We start from the raw sequence: 20194 nt of genomic DNA, 5'->3' as shown, positions 1-20194 counted from the left end.
TTTTTAAATAAATAAGGTACTTATTATAGGTCGAGTTAGACCAAGCTAAACAATTGCTAACTTAGATTGGTCTAACTCTAGACTTTCTGCATGCCCAATCTCACCAAAAAACGAGTTTATAATATACTATTACTTTCGTACTTATAATAGGTATGAGTACCGAGTACCTACCCACTCACCACTCACTATTAGTAGTCATCGTATAACCCTCATCTTACAACATAACACTTGCTGCTCCTATAGCAGGAACTAAAGCATTTGTTATACAAATGGATAAGAAACGTATTAGTTAGACACCTTTTACTTAATAATTTTAGCGAATAAGGAAAACATAATGTTAAGCAGCCCAAACACGCAAACTGTGGGTGTAACTACATCGCCCGCATCGCACCGCTCAGTCCCAAAATCCTCTAAATCCCGTTGTAAGTCCAGTTGACCTTCTCCTAAACTATCCAAAGTGTACTCGTATTCCATTTTTGGTTTTGATTGAATAAATTGTAACCCGAACGCCACAAAAAAAAACGCTTCGAACGGATTCGCTCAGTTGCCTACCTTATAGGTAGTTGTCAAAAACAAATGTATCATTTTCTGAAAAAGGTTTAACATTAATTTTTGTGTTTTAATTGAACCCTTAGCGTAAGAAGGCCTTGTGGCCTTGGCTTCCGACAATAAGTACACCTTTGCTTAATAATATAATTATGCATCTATACCAAATATATACGATGCCACAGCGGCAGCGTTGAACGGCGTCAGCGCTTGGTGCATTTTTTTCGTGGCTAAGGCATGACTGTATCTACCCTCACCATGAGTTTTACGCGGCCTTAAACGCTAGCGATTGCGTCAAACTCAAAGTACTCAAACGCGGTGCATCTCGTTGGCAGTTGGCAAATCAGCACAAGGCAGATGCATTGTGAGTTTGGTTTACGCAGACGCTAGCGAATTTGTCAGTGTCAAACTCGTGGTAAGGATACAGCTCCATCGCGTTACCTATCCGTTCTAAACGCGATTATAGACAAGTTTGTTTCCATGGATACTAAAATCCTGTGACACGCTAGCGAACACACTGACGAATTTTTGCTATGGGTACCTAAAATTAGTTATGGTTGTCACCTGGCCTGACGATATGGTCTGACTCGTCAGTGCTTGCTTGGAGTGTTGGAATGACTTACAGGATTTTGTTTCCTGCTAACCTCGCGTCAGTAGAATAAATAATTCAAATAAACAAGTACGTCTTTTATATCTCACAGGTAGCTAACAGAAGTGATGTGTTGTGTTGTAGGTATGAGATACACAAACACAACATAGGTACAGCAATTGGCAATACCTACTGTAATCGTATATAACTATTCCTTTTTCTCCAGCTCGCCCCGTTAATACTTCTGACGATTGTGCATGCTGTGCAGTACACGTCAAAGTATGCCCTGCATTGGTGTATATGGGCGCGCTGGTTCTGGTGGCCCTGATATGCAGGTATTTTTACCAAAAGTTATGTGAATCAAGATGTATGGGGCGAATAAGAAGGCGTTGAAGATACTGCTCTATAGCTTTGGGAAGGAAGGTAAGTACTTATCTGTTACATTACGTGTAGTTCTTGAATTTTACTGGATCTATCATTCGAGTTAAATAGGTACTTTATATGTGTCTGTAAGGTTCATAGTTATTTTCTGAACTGAATAATGTCACTATCTGTCTGATACTATGACTCTATTTTTTTTATAAATGTTTTTTTTTTCAGACTAAATTACTTAGGTACTAAATAAAATGACAACGGAAAAATAAGCGAGTTTCGAGACCAATTATAAAGTGGACTAGTTTAGGTAAATCTAGTTCGACACCAGACTACAACTTTGTCAAAATGCACGCCCCCTCTTCGTCTTAGGAATCAATATCTTGATCGGGGTCCTAATAGTGCCTGGGCAGGCAATCTTCAAGAACAACACATAACCAACTTAATTCACCTTTGAGTCTCTTTAAATTCTTCTATAGAAATATATTGTCACAGCTCATTAGCGTTTACTTGTAGTTTATCTAGACACGCGGTAGCGTGTCAAACCAAGTTCAAGCAAAGGAACTGGCTAGCCAGCGCCGAGTGTAATACTTATTACTCGAAGCACTTGGTGCCACTTTTGACCCTTCTATAACCCAAAACCTCTTTAACGTAAACACATAAAACTACGTGTGTTTAATTATATAACCATTACAACATAAATCACGCTTAGGAGGAAATCCGAATAGTAGCATTGGTATCCGATCTTTGTAGGTACAAGGTAAAACTGGCCAAATTATAACCGGGTACCTAAGTATAATTAATTCAAAGTGATAGACCTCAATATAAAGAATTAACCTTTCGAACAAAGGCAGTTGTCTAAATATGACGAATGGTAGATCAGGCCAACGGACAAAAGATAAGTATGAGTGGGGCCTTGACCTACAGGTATGAACTATGAACACTATGAACGTGTACGTACTCACTAGGCTGGGATTTAGTTCCTTAGTAAGTGGACTGGACAGTTCGAGGAACTGTCTGTCGAAGGTCGATTTTATAAATAGATACTCCGATTCAGAGCTTGCAATATTTTGACCAACGTTTCACCTCTCGTAATCTGTAGGTAATCTCTCTACCAACAGGGTTTACCCAGAGAAAAAAAGAGATCGAAAATTCAAGTTTTTTTTTTTCCAATAGGTAACCCTGGTTTGAATGCATGATAATAAATTGCTATTACTGTACTTCAGCCATTCTCAAAGTGTGTTCCGCGGAACCCTAGGGTTCCGCGACACCCCTGCAGGGGTTCCGCAAGAATTTAGAATTATGCTTATTACTAAAAAAAATACACTTCTATACTTGGTCAACCAGATCTTGACAGTAGAAAAAGGCGGCAAATTTGAAAAATGTAGGCGCGAAGGGATATCGTCCCATAGAAAATTTGAATTTCGCGCCTTTTTTTACTGACAAGATTTGGTTGACCATCTATAAAACTATTGTTTTATTGTAGGGTTCCATCAAGTATTTCGCTTTCCAAAAGGGTTCCGTCAAAAAAAAAGATTGAGAACCGCTGCTGTGCTTAAATAAAGCTTTTACTTCATAATTCATAAGCTCTATATCCAAGATAGGTCAACTCATACGTACATTTTGATTTCTAAATGATGTAATTTTGTTATCATTCTGCCGTGCGCTCATGACGTTTAGATAAGTATCAAAATGTATGATCGAATGGGCCTCTACGATACCTATTAAATGGGTAATCATAATCAGCAAAACTTTTAAATTGACAATACATTATTATCGTGAATGGCTTGATCAAGAAATAAGTAAACTGAAATAAATGTCATATACTCAGAAAAAGTGACCCAAGCCTCTAGTGCCCCAGGCTGGAATCGAACCAGCGACCTCTGCTATCGCGGCAGATGCCTGTTACCTCTCGGCTACCGGGGGACAGCGGCATAGGTCGAATTTTTCCAAGTATATGCACTTCATACTGAAGGCTTATGGCGCCCCCTGGCCACCTCTAAGGTAGAACAGTATGGTTCGACCTTCTAACTGGATCATCTCAAGTGATACCGAGTTAGCGAGAGAGTATATACTTGCAGATACTTGGAAAAATTCGACCTATGCCGCTGTCCCCCGGTGGCCGAGAGGTAACAGGCACCTGCCGCGATAGCAGAGGACGCTGGTTCGATTCCAGCCTCAGGCACTAGAGGCTTGGGTCACTTTTTCTGAGCATATGACATTTATTTCAGTTTATAATTTATATAGTAGTGTGACTACTCGAAATAATAACAAATTAAAATATTTTCTGAAAATAATTTAATTTGTTCTAGTATGTAAGAAATAAGTAGGTACTGCGTTTTCATTGCTATTTTAAGCAACGTATTAAAATATTTGGCGCTCTGGGCCTGTAAAGGCTTGCATCTCCATAGCCGCCCGAAAGAGGCCGTCACCCCGGGCCATGGCATCTTTTTTCCCAAGGTATAATATAACAATTTAAGCACTAAGACATGATTTTCAAATTTAATAGCTATAAAAGGCAAATCATTCGCCAGTGCTCTTAGCTCACACCGACGGGTTTCTTAGATTAATAAATGCAATCGTGATACCGGAGCTCCAGCAAATGAACTATTCTTGTATGTCGTTTCCGGCTCTAATTTAATTGTTCTCACTTCTATTGACTACCGCAAGTTCCACGCTTCGCAGCTTCGTATATACAATCTCTTAAGCCAATGGTCAACCTTTCTTGCTAATATTACTCCTGACCTTCGGTCAAGGTTCCCGCTCTATTGTTGACCTAATCTGATCAGTGAGAGGTCAGCCGGGTCAACCCCCTGACGTGCTGACTGTCGCAGTTTTTTTTTTATAGGTAGGTACCACTTATTCGTTTTTGACGATCTTCATATATTAGTAGTGCTAAAAATAAATAGGTAAACTAATTTGCTTTAATATCACCTAATAATCCATTACATTTAAAGGTGAAGCAGTCATTGCGCAAATAATTATATCACTAGTCCATAAGCAAGTGTTGACGTAAGAAAGAAAGCGATGTCCTTAACCGGGCTTTGCACATGTGTTGAATTGATAAAGTCGATCTGGCAAGTACAACACATATGTACCAACACACGATCGACAGTGTCGCCTCTAGCCTCTAGTTGCTTTAGTAGGAATAGGAATGCTGCGTTTGTCCTAAAACTAGGCCGCATATAGGTAATTAGAAGTTTTGTACACATAATTAATGTGATAATGTCATTAACGGGTCTAATGCGATTAAATTTCATTATTTAGCTTGTACAACCTGGCTTGAACCTGGCTGAAACGTCGGGAAAAAGGTAAAATAATGAAATTTAACCGCGTTAGACCTGTTAATGACAATAATTACGCATATAATGATATAATTAGAGTTACGCCTAAATCATTTTGCTGGAGAATCAATTGGCACTAACTGAGATTGTTTATACACAGCTAAACAACATACTTACTTAGGTCATACTGAAAATTCCTGGACTAGCCACTTAGAAAAAATAAGTTTTCTCATATATCAGAATCCAGAAACTTTCAGTATGACCCACGTACTTATCTCTAAATATAATCAGAACTTTGAAATGCAAAAAATACGTAAGTCGCCTGTAATCTCCTGTAATAGGTCATGTTTTTAGGGTTCCGTATTTCAAACCCAATTGCTTACTTCATGTAAGTATATTGAACTAATCCTTGTACAGTCAGCGTCAAATACTTTGTAGCAGTCAAAGTGGCCAAATAGTTCGGTACACCATACTAAATATATGGTGTACCGAACTATTTGGCTACTTTGGTTGTTACAAATTATTTGACGCTGACTGTACCTACTTGATGCGCATGGTCTAATAAAACATGGTCTTCTATTCCCAGAGTGTCACTTGCCTACGTCACAATAACATTGCCACTTTATTTCAACATAACATGTTACATGGGTACATTATATCTATGGTTAATAAGTTAAAATATTTCTTTATAATTTTATAATTTTCATTTATATGTATTTTATCTTCAATTTTACAATAACACGTCATTTTTAATTATTCGTTAGCAATATCTTCCGATTCACGAAATAAATTTCAGACGTTCGGGTAATTCTGTTTACTACTACTGGCAACACAGGATAGCGCTGTCACATTTGACAATCCGCCATTTTGTCCTTGACCGTCATCCTTGTCGAACGCGTGTTAATTGTTATTTCCTTCTCGCTCAGTGTCAGCAGTCGCAGTGTTTTCCAAACTTTTCACGTCGTAAGCTTGGTAATTAATGTTTTGTTACGAAAATGGTTGGCTGCTCTATTCGGAACTGTAAGAGTAGGAGTGAAAAGTGCAGTATAGATTTGTTTTATTTTACTATGTTTCTACATGAATAACTTAAAATTAATGCCGTTAAAATAATTTTCACCGTTGGTTAAAATTCTCCCACATTTTAAAGTTTGAGAACCTGTAAACAGCATGATGACGTAGGCAAGTGACAGTTAGGTCATTCGCGAATCTCGGAAGAGAGTACCAGGCGGAGTATATTATTATACCATGTTGATGCGATATTCGTGTAGGTAGCGTGTATTTTTGTGAGATCTAATAGTTACCTGAAATATGTTATTAACACGATATCAGTAATTTTTTTTTTTTTATGGCATCGCGCTCCTGGCGCATTCAGCCAAACGAGTAAAACGGGGAAACGGAATTAAAGGATTACATTATAACGGGTAAGTCGGAATTTTGGAAAAGGATCAGGGAAAGGTAACGTATAATAAATTATAGTTTTATATTATGACGTGAAAGGAATGAATATAATATTTTAAATATATCTGGAGAGGAATCATTAATATACAGGAGTGTAGTAATAGATGTGGGAAACGGAACTTTCAAATCTGACAGCTGTCTTAATAATATAGAACGGTCATATAGGTTACAATTACAAGCAAAAAAAATATGGTTAAGATCAGCGGGATCAGTTCCGCAAATACACGCAGAACTGGCCACGCGATTTTGCAATTTCAGAGGGCCTACCGCGAACCACGTTCGACGTGTTACTTCCCTGTCACACTTACGTACGAATTTACAAGTGCGACAGAGAGGCAACACGTCGAACGCGGTTCGCGGTAGGCGCTCAGGTGTTCCGGAGTATGCCTGACCAGTAATATATGATAATTGTCAAGAGGGCGCTGTTATTCTCATGTATAGGGTGACAATTCAGTGTAGTATGAAAAAATTAGTTCCAGTGAAATTCCGCAACATGGCGCACCCTCAATAGATCCTGGTTCACCTATACATACATGACCCAACCTCATTCGGATTAACATACTGGTAGCCGGTTTTGACAATGAGATTTTAGCAAACCAAGGTTTGGCAGGAATTGATTTTTGAATGCTCCGATAATGTAACGCAGCGGCACCCCCACCAGATATCAGTAATTTCCATGGTCTAATAAAACATGGTCTTCTATTCCCAGAGTGTCACTTGCCTACGTCACAATAACATTGCCACTTTATTTCAACATAACATGTTACATGGGTACATTATGTCTATGGTTAATAAGTTAAAATATTTCTTTATAATTTTATAATTTTCATTTATATGTATTTTATCTTCAATTTTACAATAACACGTCATTTTTAATTATTCGTTAGCAATATCTTCCGATTCACGAAATAAATTTCAGACGTTCGGGTAATTCTGTTTACTACTACTGGCAACACAGGATAGCGCTGTCACATTTGACAATCCGCCATTTTGTCCTTGACCGTCATCCTTGTCGAACGCGTGTTAATTGTTATTTCCTTCTCGCTCAGTGTCAGCAGCACGGCTAGCACATGATGGGCGCGACAGTCGACAGGCGAGAAAATGCCGCGACATAGAGCTCTCTCGCGAATCGGTAGCATAAGAGCCGCGCGACAACCCGCTGTCTCGCGGACAAATGTCAAAGCGACATAATTTTGTCGTTTGACAGTTCCACGCGGGATACTCTCGAAAATCGTAGCACGAGTGTACTATGGGAGACAAAATGTCCCGCGTTTGAACGTCAAAATGAGAGAAATTGTCTTCGAGGCTAGAGGGTCGCGACTAGGGTTTGCTCCCGGTACTGAGTTTGGCGACAAGCGCATTTGGTCGAAGTTTTGTTGACTTTTGTTCTAAAAGAAAGATAATTTTCCATATTTTATATTTATTTCATACTACAACACTTTTTTGTTTAAGTATAATTTGAATCTTGAGTTTCATGATCATGCCATTAATATCAAAATTATTATATTTTTTCACAATGACTTGTTTGTTCTCTTAAGTTAAACGAAAATCCGACAGAAAAAAATCTAAGCCTAAGATTGTACGATCACGACCACATCAACAAAGCAAACCTTTGGTGGCGAATTGACTGGGGGATAATTAATAGAAACATAAATAATTGATACAAAAATATTACATTGCTAATCCGGGAAACAATTACGTGCTATCAATCAGTGCTAACCCGTTATATTTACACGCGTATTTTTACATGCAATTATTGTTGACAACCTATATTATGTCGCTCCTTAGGTGTTTCCATTCATTGTGGGATATAAACAACACAATCCCGACCTGAATATTGCGATCAACCTCACTTATAATAAGTAAATGCAAAAGTAAATCTGTACCTATGTACAGTCAGCAGCAATAGTTGCTAAGCGGGCGAGGTGTTCAAAATGATCTTGACGCGACTTTATTGTTAAGAGAATAAGAGCGCGTCAAGGTAATTTTGAACACCACGCCCGCTTAGCAACTATTGCTGCTGACTATATGTTACCTCTTGACGCTTAATCCGCCGAACCGATTTAGACGAAATTTTGTGAAACAACATTCCACAAAGAATGCAAATAATGAATCTGGCAGCTCAACTCAAACTCCACCTCACAGAAGACCACAGCATCCGCAAGCAGCCGACCGGCTTTGGGCATACAAATGTGAAATGCGCTCCGACTCCGACGAATCGTACTTAAATCTGAGTACCTATCTCAAAAAGGTCAAAGTAAATAAAATCATTTAAAGTTTTTGGTAGTATTTATTTAAAAGTCACATTATTTGAGAAGTGTTATCAACACTCGACTGTCCTTGCACGGAGTAGGTTCCCAACTTGAGCCCTTCTATGTCCTCCGTGATGGCAGGAGGGCTGCGGTGAGCAGCAGCATGCTTAGGTGTAGAGAATACCTCCGTGTTTGATGATAGGCTTGTGCATGATTGTCATTCAATCTATCTTCGAAGCCAACAATGCAGCGGCTAGCCAGCCATAAGGGAGATATGTCGGGGATTAGCATAAGATATTTAGTCTGTAAATAAGATTTAAAAGGAATGTAATTTTTTTGCAAAAGACAACGGAAAAGAGCTTTATGAAGATTGAATTGTGTACGTAAGTACTTACAACTTGACTTCTTCGTAAAGATGGTATTTTGTTAGCCAAAACTTTTAACAAAACGCCAATTATTCGTAAGGAGTTGTATTTATTAATGTGTACATGTATTATTAATGATTAGGTAGGTAATCTTTAGATAATTATAATAATATATTCCAACTTGTAACGACAAAGCGAATCAAATTTTGATTGACAGTATTGACACTGACATTTTCGACTTCAAAATAATATTTGCTATTTCTTATTCTTCATACTGCGAGAAAGAGACAAAGTTATCGTGACTAGGGACGCTCCGTTTCTAAGGCTGACTATTCATTACTTATCCGATTATTATTTTACCGATTCAGTGTTGCCACGAATGAAAAGTTTGTTCCATGTATAAATGGCCACATTGGCTAAGTCGCGCGCGGGATGGCTCTCTCTCGTGGAACTCTTTTCTCGATGTGCGAACTCATGCTGCCAAAATCGAGGAATTGACAGATAGAGATAGAAATTTGTGACGGGCGACTGCCGTCTCTCGCGGCGCGAGCTATCCCGCGGGTAATCATGTGCTAGCCGTGCAGTCGCAGTGTTTTCCAAACTTTTCACGTCGTAAGCTTGGTAATTAATGTTTTGTTACGAAAATGGTTGGCTGCTCTATTCGGAACTGTAAGAGTAGGAGTGAAAAGTGCAGTATAGATTTGTTTTATTTTACTATGTTTCTACATGAATAACTTAAAATTAATGCCGTTAAAATAATTTTCACCGTTGGTTAAAATTCTCCCACATTTTAAAGTTTGAGAACCTGTAAACAGCATGATGACGTAGGCAAGTGACAGTTAGGTCATTCGCGAATCTCGGAAGAGAGTACCAGGCGGAGTATATTATTATACCATGGTAATTTCATTTTAAATTAATGCGCCTTGCTGTCGTTATAGTTGGTCCATGAATCTAAACTGGATCAGGAATGAGGGGTGGGGGGAAATGAGCGAACAGGATGGTCTTATGCATTTTTCAGTAGGAGTAGCAGCGAAAGCGCTATTATTGTTTGTCCTTGTCACAGTCCCACATTTTTTTTTTTCTACTCCAGCACTTAAATGTGTCAATTAAATGACTGACAGTGATATCTAAAGCAATGTCATTTGAATGCTTTGTCTATAGGCTCTTAAGATGACTGCTAGCAGTCATCTTATGAGTATAATACAACTGCTTTATTTTTTTTAAAGATACAAGTTCCGATCATCTTGATTGAAAGAGGTATGTTTTCATTTACAATAATAACTCTTTTTTTTTTTTAAATAATAACTCAATTTTTTTCCAATAATAACTCTTTTATTTTTTAAATAATAACTCAATTTTTTTTCAATAATAACTCTTTTTTTTTAAATAATAACTCTTTTTTTTTTATTTTTTGCTGCAGCTGTCATAGAAAAAGTAATGTATGCAACAGCTCATAATTGGTTCTTAAAATTCTCGGGTCTTTTTTTACAAAACTCGACTACGTCTCGTTTTGTAACTTCGACCCTTGAATTTTAAGAACCCTTATTATATCACTGTTGCATAAACTACTATTATTCCCCACCGTAAATATACTTGGTCAAGCAGATCTTGTCAGTAGAAAAAGGCGGCATATTTGAAAAATGTAGGCGCGAAGGGATGTCGTCCCATAGAAATTCGCGTTTTATTTACTGACAAGATTTGGTTGACCATCTATATAGTTTGTCAAAAGACTGTCTTATTTCAAACATGACAACGATAATCATACTATCTTTGTCTTACACTAGTACTAGCACCGAAAAGAAAAGTATCAGTATAGTTTTGTTTTTGTTCTTATTTACTGGCAAATTGGTTTGACCATCTATATATATACTTGGTCAACCAGATCTTGACAGTACAAAAAGGCGGCAAATTTGAAAAATGTAGGCGCGAAGGGATATCGTCCCATAGAAAATTTGAATTTCGCGCCTTTTTTTACTGACAAGATTTGGTTGACCAGCTATAGTTTGTCAAAGGACTGTCTTATTTCAAACATAGAGAGAATGATACTATCTTTGTCTTACACTAGTACTAGCACCCAAAAGAAAAGGATGAGTATAGTTTTTTTTTTATTCTTATTTACTGACAAACTTTGGTTTTACCAACTATGTGTCGCGTATGCGGACGGAGTCGACTTCAGTGTCTGCGAAAATCGACTCCACACTCGCGTTCGCGGTTTCGCGCACGAGTATGGAGGGGGTTTTAGGATACTACCACCTAAAGCCCCTCCACATTCGGGTGCGAATGAGTTCTTTGTTCCATAAACATTACAGACCAGCTTTCTGTTGTTTATGATTCGAAGACGCGCCTTATTTTTACTATAGCAACATTTTTAAATGTCAATTACGTCAAAAATAACTCCAAACAGCTACTTTCATTATTTTATGATTTTTTCTGTGCCGCAGACAATACACAAGAGTCCTTATTACAAATCAAGAAGGTATGTTCTACAACTAAAGTATTTATGAATAATGTATAACGTCGAGTGTAATATAACCAAACAATGTACAATTCTTGCAATCGCGTATGCATTATCGACAGATTTCAGGCAAATGCTTGTTTGTTTTTCATATGAAATAAATTGTAAATAATAACTAAATAGGGTTTCCCGTGACTCATACACCGTACTTAGCAACTGGTAAGTAAACATATCCATTACTATAATCTATAAACAATGCTAAACTGTTATATTATAATACATTTCATTTAATAATTTTTTTACCGTATCTTATTCGTAACTCGTAATTTATTTAATTTACGACGTAAGTTTCTAACAGAATATATTAATAACAGTTAATAATGCAAGTTACAAGCCAATATTCGTGTTAATTACCAAGAATTTGTGTGGTGCACATTTTTGAAGCCTACTGTTTTATTAATTTCATATTTAGCATCAAGACATCTATATCAAGATGTCGATGCCACACAGCAGTTCCAGTACGACAAGTTCTAGTACAAAACGCAAGGAAATTTACAAGTAAGTGGATCCACATAACCTAATCAGATTATTTCTGTTGACCTAGATGTCCTAGATTGTACCCCATTTTACTTTCCAAGTAGTAGTCAACCAAAATAATAAAACAATGCCTGCCTACAGCTAATTTGGAAAAAAGTGGCATAGTATTTTGCGAAATGTTATTATTTCATCCTCAACTCGAGTTCCATTTTCATACTACCCAACATCATCCAATTATAGCATTAGATAGCTAAACTTAATATTTATATTTTCAGATACCAAGCACCATGGCCACTTTACTCCATGAACTGGTCAGTACGGCCAGACAAAAGATTCCGCTTAGCCTTAGGCAGCTTTGTGGAAGAATATAATAATAAGGTATGTAATGATGCAGCAATGTGTTTAATATTTGCATTTAAATAAATATGAGGTATCCCTCATAAACTACAGAGTGGCACATTTGCCTTAATTGGTGTTGTTTGGTCTATCCAGAAAATGATTTAACTTAGAGATGGGCCAAATATGGAGTTTGCCGAATACAATACATACACAGTGTTGCAACAAGACAAAAATAATAAAAAGTATTTGCCTAATATTCCACCCTTTAACCGAATAATTAGGCCGAATATGAACATTGAAAAACTTGTCGAATACCGGATAATTACCGAATATTCGGCCCATCTCTAATTTAACTTATTAACCTTTATTAAATTTCTTGTTACAATGCATGCCATTTTCAACCATATTTGTTTTTGGTTGTCAATGCCATAAACATGCAATTGTAAGTAGATCACTGTCATTGACAACTAACAATGCAATACAGTTTGCCTGAACACTTCACATTTGTGAACCTACTCTACTATTTCAGGTGCAAATCATATCACTGGATGAGGAGACAAGTGAGTTTGGTCCGAAATCGACGTTTGACCATCCATACCCCACCACCAAGATCATGTGGATCCCAGACAGCAAGGGGCAATACCCAGACCTTCTGGCTACCAGTGGTAAGGACAATTATGGAACTGCATTTAGGAAGATGTTGATCGATCAGAAACTTAAGAGGCTTTTTAGTATCTTTCTCTTTAATATTTATTTAATAGATATCTATTTTAAAATGCTCTATCTATTAACAACGAATCCATAGTCATTGCCAATGAATCTTTCTATGATTTGGCAACAAAATTTTTCACAAAAATTATGTAATATTCTAGGTGACTATCTCAGAATATGGCGTGCAGGAGAACCCTACACTCTCTTTGAGTGTGTCCTGAATAACAACAAGAACTCTGATTTCTGCGCCCCACTCACCTCTTTTGATTGGAATGAGGTTGATCCCAACCTCATTGGGACAAGCAGCATTGACACCACCTGCACTATATGGGGGCTGGAGACGGGACAGGTGCTGGGGAGAGTTAATGAGGTGTCTGGACATGTGAAGACACAGTTGATAGCTCATGACAAGGTATGTGAAGTGTCCAATACATATTTGAGGTCCTTGATTTGTTAGCCTAACTAAGATGACGTCTTTCTTTTCTTTATTGTTACTTTTTTATTTATGGACTGACTTATTTTATAAAAAGAACGTACACAATGCCAAAAAAATTTAATATGGGGTACTCATTCTATGATCCACCCACTGTCAGTTTCAGTACGTGCTTAGATAATGTTGCCTTTATGCGGTTGCGGTTTTTTACGAACTGACCTCAGCATTGGTTTTCGTCAAGTGTAGAGCCGGCTAATAGTAAATGTGATACCTTTCAGGAAGTGTACGACATCGCGTTTAGCCGCGCGGGCGGCGGGCGCGACATGTTCGCGTCGGTGGGCGCCGACGGGTCCGTGCGCATGTTCGACCTGCGCCACCTAGAGCACTCCACCATCATATACGAGGTAACGTTCATCAACTTTACGCTTTGGGTACCTACAGTGTATAAATATGTATAATGGCCTACAGCACATCTTCAGACCGTTTAGACAATAACTATTTTCAGCCGCCTAAATCTCGCCGCTAGTGACCAGCAAACCACACTAGTCGTTAACAGTTTACACGGTGCCTTTTCAGTACCAGTCATTAGCAAAAAAATAGGCGTCCGAAAAATAGGGGCGGGGACAGCGAGAGACGCGGGCGGAGATAAAATAGGCACGTGTTCTATTCCGTGCCAGCGTTGGCATGCCGCGAAAAAATGACACCGAGAGTGTTTATACATGCCTTTTTTAGGCGGCTGAAAATAGTATTCGTCTAAACCTACCTTAATTGTAGGTATATTAAAACACAAATTAGCCAACAACTGTTGTTTAATTGACATATAAAACTCCAAATTCAATCAGCTATTGTTGTCCCAGGACCCGCAGCACACGCCGCTGCTGCGGCTGGCGTGGAACAAGCAGGACCCGAACTACCTGGCCACCGTGGCCATGGACGCGTGCGAGGTCATCATCCTGGACGTGCGCGTGCCCTGCACGCCCGTGGCGCGCCTCAACAACCACCGCGCCTGCGTCAACGGCATCGCGTGGGCGCCGCACAGGTCTGTATCCACCCACACATACTTTATAAGAAGTTTTTGAGTACGTATCCCCGCTTAGGGTCGACGCACATATTTGCGATATGAAGGAAAGAGAAACAACAATAACATTAGACTTATATCGACCGGGATATTGACCGTGATTACGTCGAAAATAATACAGAAGGTAATCACGATCAATATCCCGGTCGATATAAGTCTAGTGAAAGTAACCGTGAATCATTCGAAAAAATAACATTTGGGAAAACATACTAGGGCTATGTTTGTTTGTAGCAACAAAGGTAAAATAGTAATTGCTCCCGAAAAGTTGCACACAGCATGCAACGCAACAACCCAAACCTGGCTAACATCAAGTTTTGTTCTAGCTCATGCCACATATGCACAGCGGGCGACGACCACCAGGCGCTGATCTGGGACATCCAGCAGATGCCGCGCGCCATCGAGGACCCCATCCTCGCCTACACGGCGGCCGAGGGCGAGGTCAACCAGATCCAGTGGGGCGCCACGCAGCCCGACTGGATCGCCATCTGCTACAACCGGCACGCCGAGATACTCCGCGTCTAGGCCACCACGGCGGAAATCATGGTCGAGCAACATTTAAAACCACTTAACTTGACATCTTAGGAGCGTTGCTGTTATTGACGCTAATTTTGCTGGTGCTTTGGGTAATTATTGTGTGTAGCGTAGCGGCCATGAAACGGCAATATACCACGTAACGTAACGTACCGTTGTCGCTATTAGTTCTACCACTACACAACGACAACGCTTTAGCTGCTCGCTTAATCTCTTTATCCCTTCTTGAATCAAATCCCAAGGAGAGCGACAAAAAGGCCAGCAGAATGTGTGACTGGTATAGTAAGGCTCCTGACGTGTCTCATGTGAATGCATTCAAAAGCAATGGTAATGCGTGTACCTACTTTGCGTAGAATTTTCATACAAAATGTAGGTACAAAATCTGATTGCTCTCGAATGTGTGCTCACATTAGTAGGCAAAAGCTCATTTATAGTGCAATCTTGTAAATATCATTGTTCCTGACGGCTTACTGCGAAAAACGAAAAGGGTGATAGGGTGGTAAGGGTGATAGGGGGGGGGGGGGGCAAGGGTGAGGGTGAAAGGGTGATATCTGCCTCTATCACGAGAATATGCAAGAGCGATAGAGAGGCGGATAACGAAATTTAGATTATCGTTTTTCGCGGTAGGTCCTCTGTTTCTGAGGTCATGTCTGCTTACTTTCTTGTTGTATATTAATTATGATGATTGTATAATTATTTTATATCATTAGCGGCACGTCAAAGCAACAACAAAATTGTGTTTCGTCCGTTTGTAAATCTTACGGATGTTAAAATAGTTTTGTATACGATTACCAAAGATTCAATGAATCTTTGCTATTTATGAATGGGGAATGGAATTTCATAAACAGATAAAGGGAACCCAAACAGTGGGATGTATAATGAAATGATTGTGAACTAGTGTGAAGTCGTAACAACCACCTAGATCTAAGTAGTAGTTGTAAAAATAACCGCGTTTTTCACTATGTATTTATTTTTACGTAATGTCAGAAAGGAGCGAAGCGTAAGGTTTTTTTTCCTACTTTGGTGTCTTCTGATAGACACTTTCTGGTAAAACACCAGATTAAGAATCTTTCAAACCATAAAGGGGAAAGCTATGAATGGTCTGAAGCCTATAGACAAGACTTGCTATCACTTATATAGACTGTGTATGTTTAAAATATAAGGTCAAATAATAATTCGGTCTCAATTGTGTAAATGACAGTTATGCATTTAAATTAGAACCCTACCTTGAACCAAATGAATCCCAGAATTGTAGGATTGTTGTGTCAGTGTGTTTCTACAGATACAATTGTTTCTAGACATTATTTACTTCAAAAAACGCTATAAACTTAATACCTTCAAAATATAGTTGATTTCGTCCATCGGCATTTGTGTGAGATAATAAGAGTAGGTACTGAACGAACAAGAGGTTATGTTTTATAGAGTTTTTTAAAGTCGATAAATTCTTCCATAATAAATATAATAATGAGTAGTATAATGAAACAAATGTTTATAAATAGCGATTTTTATTTACTTAGTCTTAAATATCGCTATATGTAAAAAAACTTTTGTGAAGGGTTTTTGAAAATGTGATTATTTTTATAAAGATCGCCTGTGATGTACCTACACCTGCAGCAATTCCTATTAAATTGCAATGGAGTTTACATTATTATTGCAGGCAATCTATATCTAGCTGGGTATTAGTAAATTATTCACTTTATGCTCTAAATTGAGTAAGTAAATAATAAACAGAATGATTGTATTATTTATATTCAAATAGTTTTAAGATTTCTTACATGTTAAATAAATTATTTGATAGTACATAGGCTTTTTTTGAACTTGAACCACGAAATTTAACATTTTAAACAACTGCCATTTACTATAGATTGATATATGTACACTCAAAATCTTAATAAAATAAAATAATAGATAATTCATTGCTAACAACAGATATAATATAACATCACTTATCATTATTAGATCAAGTTTTATGGACAGTACATCCTTGCTCCAAACCCCCTAGTACGAGTGCGCCACGACAGTATCTCGCACGCAAGATAAACAGCCCATCTCTTTCTAATTAATATAGTTAGAATGAGACTGGTAGTCTATCTTACGCGTAGCATACCTTCGTTCGTAGGTACATGTGTACCTAGTACTATTACTTATTCTGTGGTATTATAGGCAACTAAATAACACAGGAACTCATTATCCAGACTTTTGCCCCAAGGCAAACTCTTCATAGACCTTCAATAATGTTCCTGGCGTTCTAGGATTGAAGTCCTTCAAAACGTTCTCGAAATGCTCCATAGTAACAGCAGGACAATCCAAGTCTTTCTCCAGAGCTTTCAAGGCCGCCTCGTGGCACAAAGCCTGGAGCTCAGCCCCAGAAAAACCTCCAGTTCTAACTGCTAAGCTATGAGTGTTTACTTCCATAGTACTCATTTTCTCAATCTTTAACTCTATAATTTGTAATCTTGTTTCAAAATCTGGTAAAGGAACGTAGATTAATCTGTCTAATCGGCCTGGTCGAAGTAAGGCTCGGTCCATCCTGTCGGGACGATTTGTAGCAGCTAATATTGTCACGGAATTCAAAGGCACCACCCCATCCAATTCTGTCAGCAACTGAGCTAATACTCTCTCATGCACACCCTCGCCTGCTCCTCTTTCGCCCCCTATGGCGTCCATTTCATCAAAAAATATAATCGATGGCGCGACTTGCCGTGCTTTTGTGAACAAATCTCGTACGGCTTTTTCAGATTCTCCCACCCACTTAGAAAATAACTCAGGACCTTTTATAGACAGGAAATTAAGTCCACTTTCGGTAGCTAGCGCTTTTGCGATCATTGTTTTAGAGCAACCAGGAGGGCCGTAAAGAAGAACGCCACCTGGCGGCCGAATCCCCAGGCGACGGAAGCTTTCAGCATGCTTGAGGGGCCACTCAACAGCTTGTCGTAGCTTAAGTTTCAAGTCATCCTGCCCTCCTATATCAGTCCACCTTACATTTGGCACTTCAATCAATAATTCTCTCATGGCACTGGGTCTAACTATAGTGAGTGCTGCTACTAAATCAGCCTTCTCAATAGCTTCACCAGACCTTTTTACACACTTCAAGGATGCTTGTGTACAGAGGTTTACTAGGTCAGCTGCCACATACCCATGGGCCAAGTCTGAAATTGACTCAATATCATGTGTAGATACCTTATTAGGTAAATTTACAAGCATACTCCTTAAAATATCTTTTCTTCTTACTCTATCTGGAACTGGTATTTCTATTTCTTTATCCAGTCTACCAAACCTTCTTAGCATAGAGTCAATTGCGTCGGGTTTTCTAGTTGTAGCTAATATGAAAACTCTGTGATTTTCTTCATGCAAGCTGTCTAAGAGTGCTACAAATGCAGAAGTAATTCTTCTCTCCTGTTCAGTGCTACTTGAAGTTCGCCTTGGGCAAATAGTTTCAATTTCATCAACAAAAACAATACTTGGTTCATTTTGTATCGCTTTGTCAAACAAAGATCTCATAGTGCCTTCTGTTTCACCAAAATATTTGCTAAATATGGCTGGTCCATTAATTTCTATATGAAAACAATTCATTGTATCTATTAGATATTTACACAAGGCTGTCTTACCTATACCAGAGTGCCCATAGAGCAAAAGACCTCTGGTTGGCTGAAAGTTAGAAGCAAACCCCTCAGTGTTGAATGATATCTGTATATATGTTTGTATTTCTTCCAGTATATCACCAACACCTCCTAATGCTACCGGTTTTTTCTTAATTCTCTGTACAACTTCCTTTTCCATATACCATACAGTGCTGTCTTTGAGAACAAACCAATTTGTATTAAACTTATCATTTTGTTCATTACATGTTACACTTAATACCTCTATTTGCAACTTCTTACCAAAGTAATAGTACACTAAAATGCTACCAACACTGATAAAGTGGTTGTAAAAATGATGTTTCAATATGTCACAAATATCAGTGTTTGTCTTGTGGTTTTTTATCCTAACCGTTACATAGCTGGCATTGGGGATCTGGCCTTCAAGTACTGACACTGTAACATCCTTTATGCTGTCCTTGCACCAAGCTCCAGAAAGATCTGAAAAAGTATTAATACCTGTATATTATTTCCCTTCACCAACATTTTTCAATTATCTATTATATATATTGTTGTCCTTGTCTCTCCTGTCTTATTTATTGAGATGTGGGGTTAGGATGATTTGTGTAATAACCATAGGTATAGGTAGGTTTTAGGAAGAAATTTAGAAAGACATTCTAATATAAAATCAATTACCACATTTGCTGCGACAATTAGTGTAACTCATAATTAAACACACTTTGTAGCAAGAAGAATTAGACCCCTATTAGATTGGGCTAAATCATTCATACAGAGTTGAAATAAAAAAATAATTTATTTTAACCCTATCCGGACAATTCGAATAATCTTAAAATATCAATAAAGGATATTTTTTTATTCAGAATACTATCACTAATAGAATACACCACTTACCAGCAGCGGGCAGAATAACGGCAGCTGGTGCCGAAGCTTTAGACGGCCACATACGCTTCACTAGTATTGGCGCTCCCTGCCTGCTCAACTCTAAAGGCCCTCCAATTACGGCACCTATGAGAGACCCAGCAGACGGATGTATCAACACAGCGTCCTTAGGCGCACCCTCCGGTGGAGAGCCGGCCCGCTCCAGCCAAGTGAAGAGCTTCCCATCTTCCACATAAGGACACTTCACTTGGTTTTTCTCGCATTTAGATTCCACGTGAGTATTCTTATCGTTGGAGGTTATACTTCTCCCACAGTGTTCGCACTCCAACCATAATGTTTTCTTAACTTGTTGACTACTTTTAGGGGGCATTATAGGATCTTAATTTATAATACCTACATACAACTTTATGTTATGTAAAATCAGATAACAAAATTTAATATAACTTTACAACAAAAATAGATGCGATGCGAGGTGTCAAATAAATCAAAACAAAAACCGAATAGGGTCCTTTACGGACGTTCTAATATTTAACCATTATAATACTGTACAAGACTAGCAACCTAATTTAATTTTTTAGCAGCATCCCAAACATTTTAAAATACATTTAACATACACAACTTGCAAAGTTGAATCTTTTAACATTTGGATTTTTTAAATGCAAATCGAATTATTGTCGTGCTTTAAACATTTTAACCGCAATTATATTTGGAACACAAACGCTCGTTTAAGATTGATAAATGACATATCAATTGTCAACATGACGTT

At 38.2% G+C, this 20194-nt stretch overlaps 2 protein-coding genes and 1 long non-coding RNA gene across 4 annotated transcripts in view; 1 reads left to right on the top strand and 2 right to left on the bottom strand.

The window, feature by feature from the left end:
• Window positions 1-5205: 5205 nt before the first annotated feature.
• LOC134648714 (uncharacterized) overlaps window positions 5206-20194 on the bottom strand; it is a 217692-nt gene continuing 202703 nt past the window's right edge. Inside the window, exon 2 of the long non-coding RNA XR_010096919.1 lies at window positions 5206-5331. This is a non-coding gene — a long non-coding RNA (uncharacterized LOC134648714). The remainder of the gene's footprint in view (window positions 5332-20194) is intronic.
• On the top strand, window positions 11386-14947 carry LOC134648086 (DDB1- and CUL4-associated factor 7). 2 transcript variants are annotated; one of them, XM_063502549.1, is made up of 8 exons: window positions 11386-11540; window positions 11794-11879; window positions 12134-12236; window positions 12727-12862; window positions 13070-13320; window positions 13620-13745; window positions 14199-14380; window positions 14743-14947. In XM_063502549.1, the coding sequence occupies exons 2-8, from the start codon at window positions 11815-11817 to the stop codon at window positions 14939-14941; spliced, it is 1062 nt and encodes a 353-aa protein (XP_063358619.1). In that variant the 5' UTR covers window positions 11386-11540; window positions 11794-11814; the 3' UTR covers window positions 14942-14947. The 2 variants fall into 2 exon arrangements, with proteins under 2 accessions (XP_063358619.1, XP_063358626.1); XM_063502556.1 differs by having other exon boundaries at window positions 11391-11540; window positions 11801-11879.
• Window positions 17110-19843, bottom strand: LOC134648079 (ATPase family gene 2 protein homolog A). Its single transcript, XM_063502535.1, has 2 exons — window positions 19441-19843; window positions 17110-19029 (listed from the first exon to the last, which is right to left on the bottom strand). The coding sequence occupies exons 1-2, from the start codon at window positions 19796-19798 to the stop codon at window positions 17138-17140; spliced, it is 2250 nt and encodes a 749-aa protein (XP_063358605.1). The 5' UTR covers window positions 19799-19843; the 3' UTR covers window positions 17110-17137.

The sequence above is a fragment of the Cydia amplana genome, chromosome 1 (assembly GCF_948474715.1).
Source record: "Cydia amplana chromosome 1, ilCydAmpl1.1, whole genome shotgun sequence".
In the NCBI taxonomy this organism is placed as follows: Eukaryota; Metazoa; Arthropoda; class Insecta; order Lepidoptera; family Tortricidae; genus Cydia; species Cydia amplana.
Note: the sequence above shows the minus strand (reverse complement) of the source record. Positions and strands in the feature narration are given on the sequence as shown.

Coding starts and splice junctions, on each gene's coding strand:
- LOC134648079 (XM_063502535.1), bottom strand. CDS start 19,798: ATGCCCCCTAAAAGTAGTCAACAAGTTAAGAAAACATTATGGTTGGAG. Junction 19,030..19,440: donor CGTTATTCTGCCCGCTGCTG/GTAAGTGGTGTA, acceptor ATACTTTTTCAG/ATCTTTCTGGAGCTTGGTGC.
- LOC134648086 (XM_063502549.1), top strand. CDS start 11,815: ATGTCGATGCCACACAGCAGTTCCAGTACGACAAGTTCTAGTACAAAA. Junction 13,746..14,198: donor ACTCCACCATCATATACGAG/GTAACGTTCATC, acceptor TTGTTGTCCCAG/GACCCGCAGCACACGCCGCT. Junction 14,381..14,742: donor ATCGCGTGGGCGCCGCACAG/GTCTGTATCCAC, acceptor GTTTTGTTCTAG/CTCATGCCACATATGCACAG.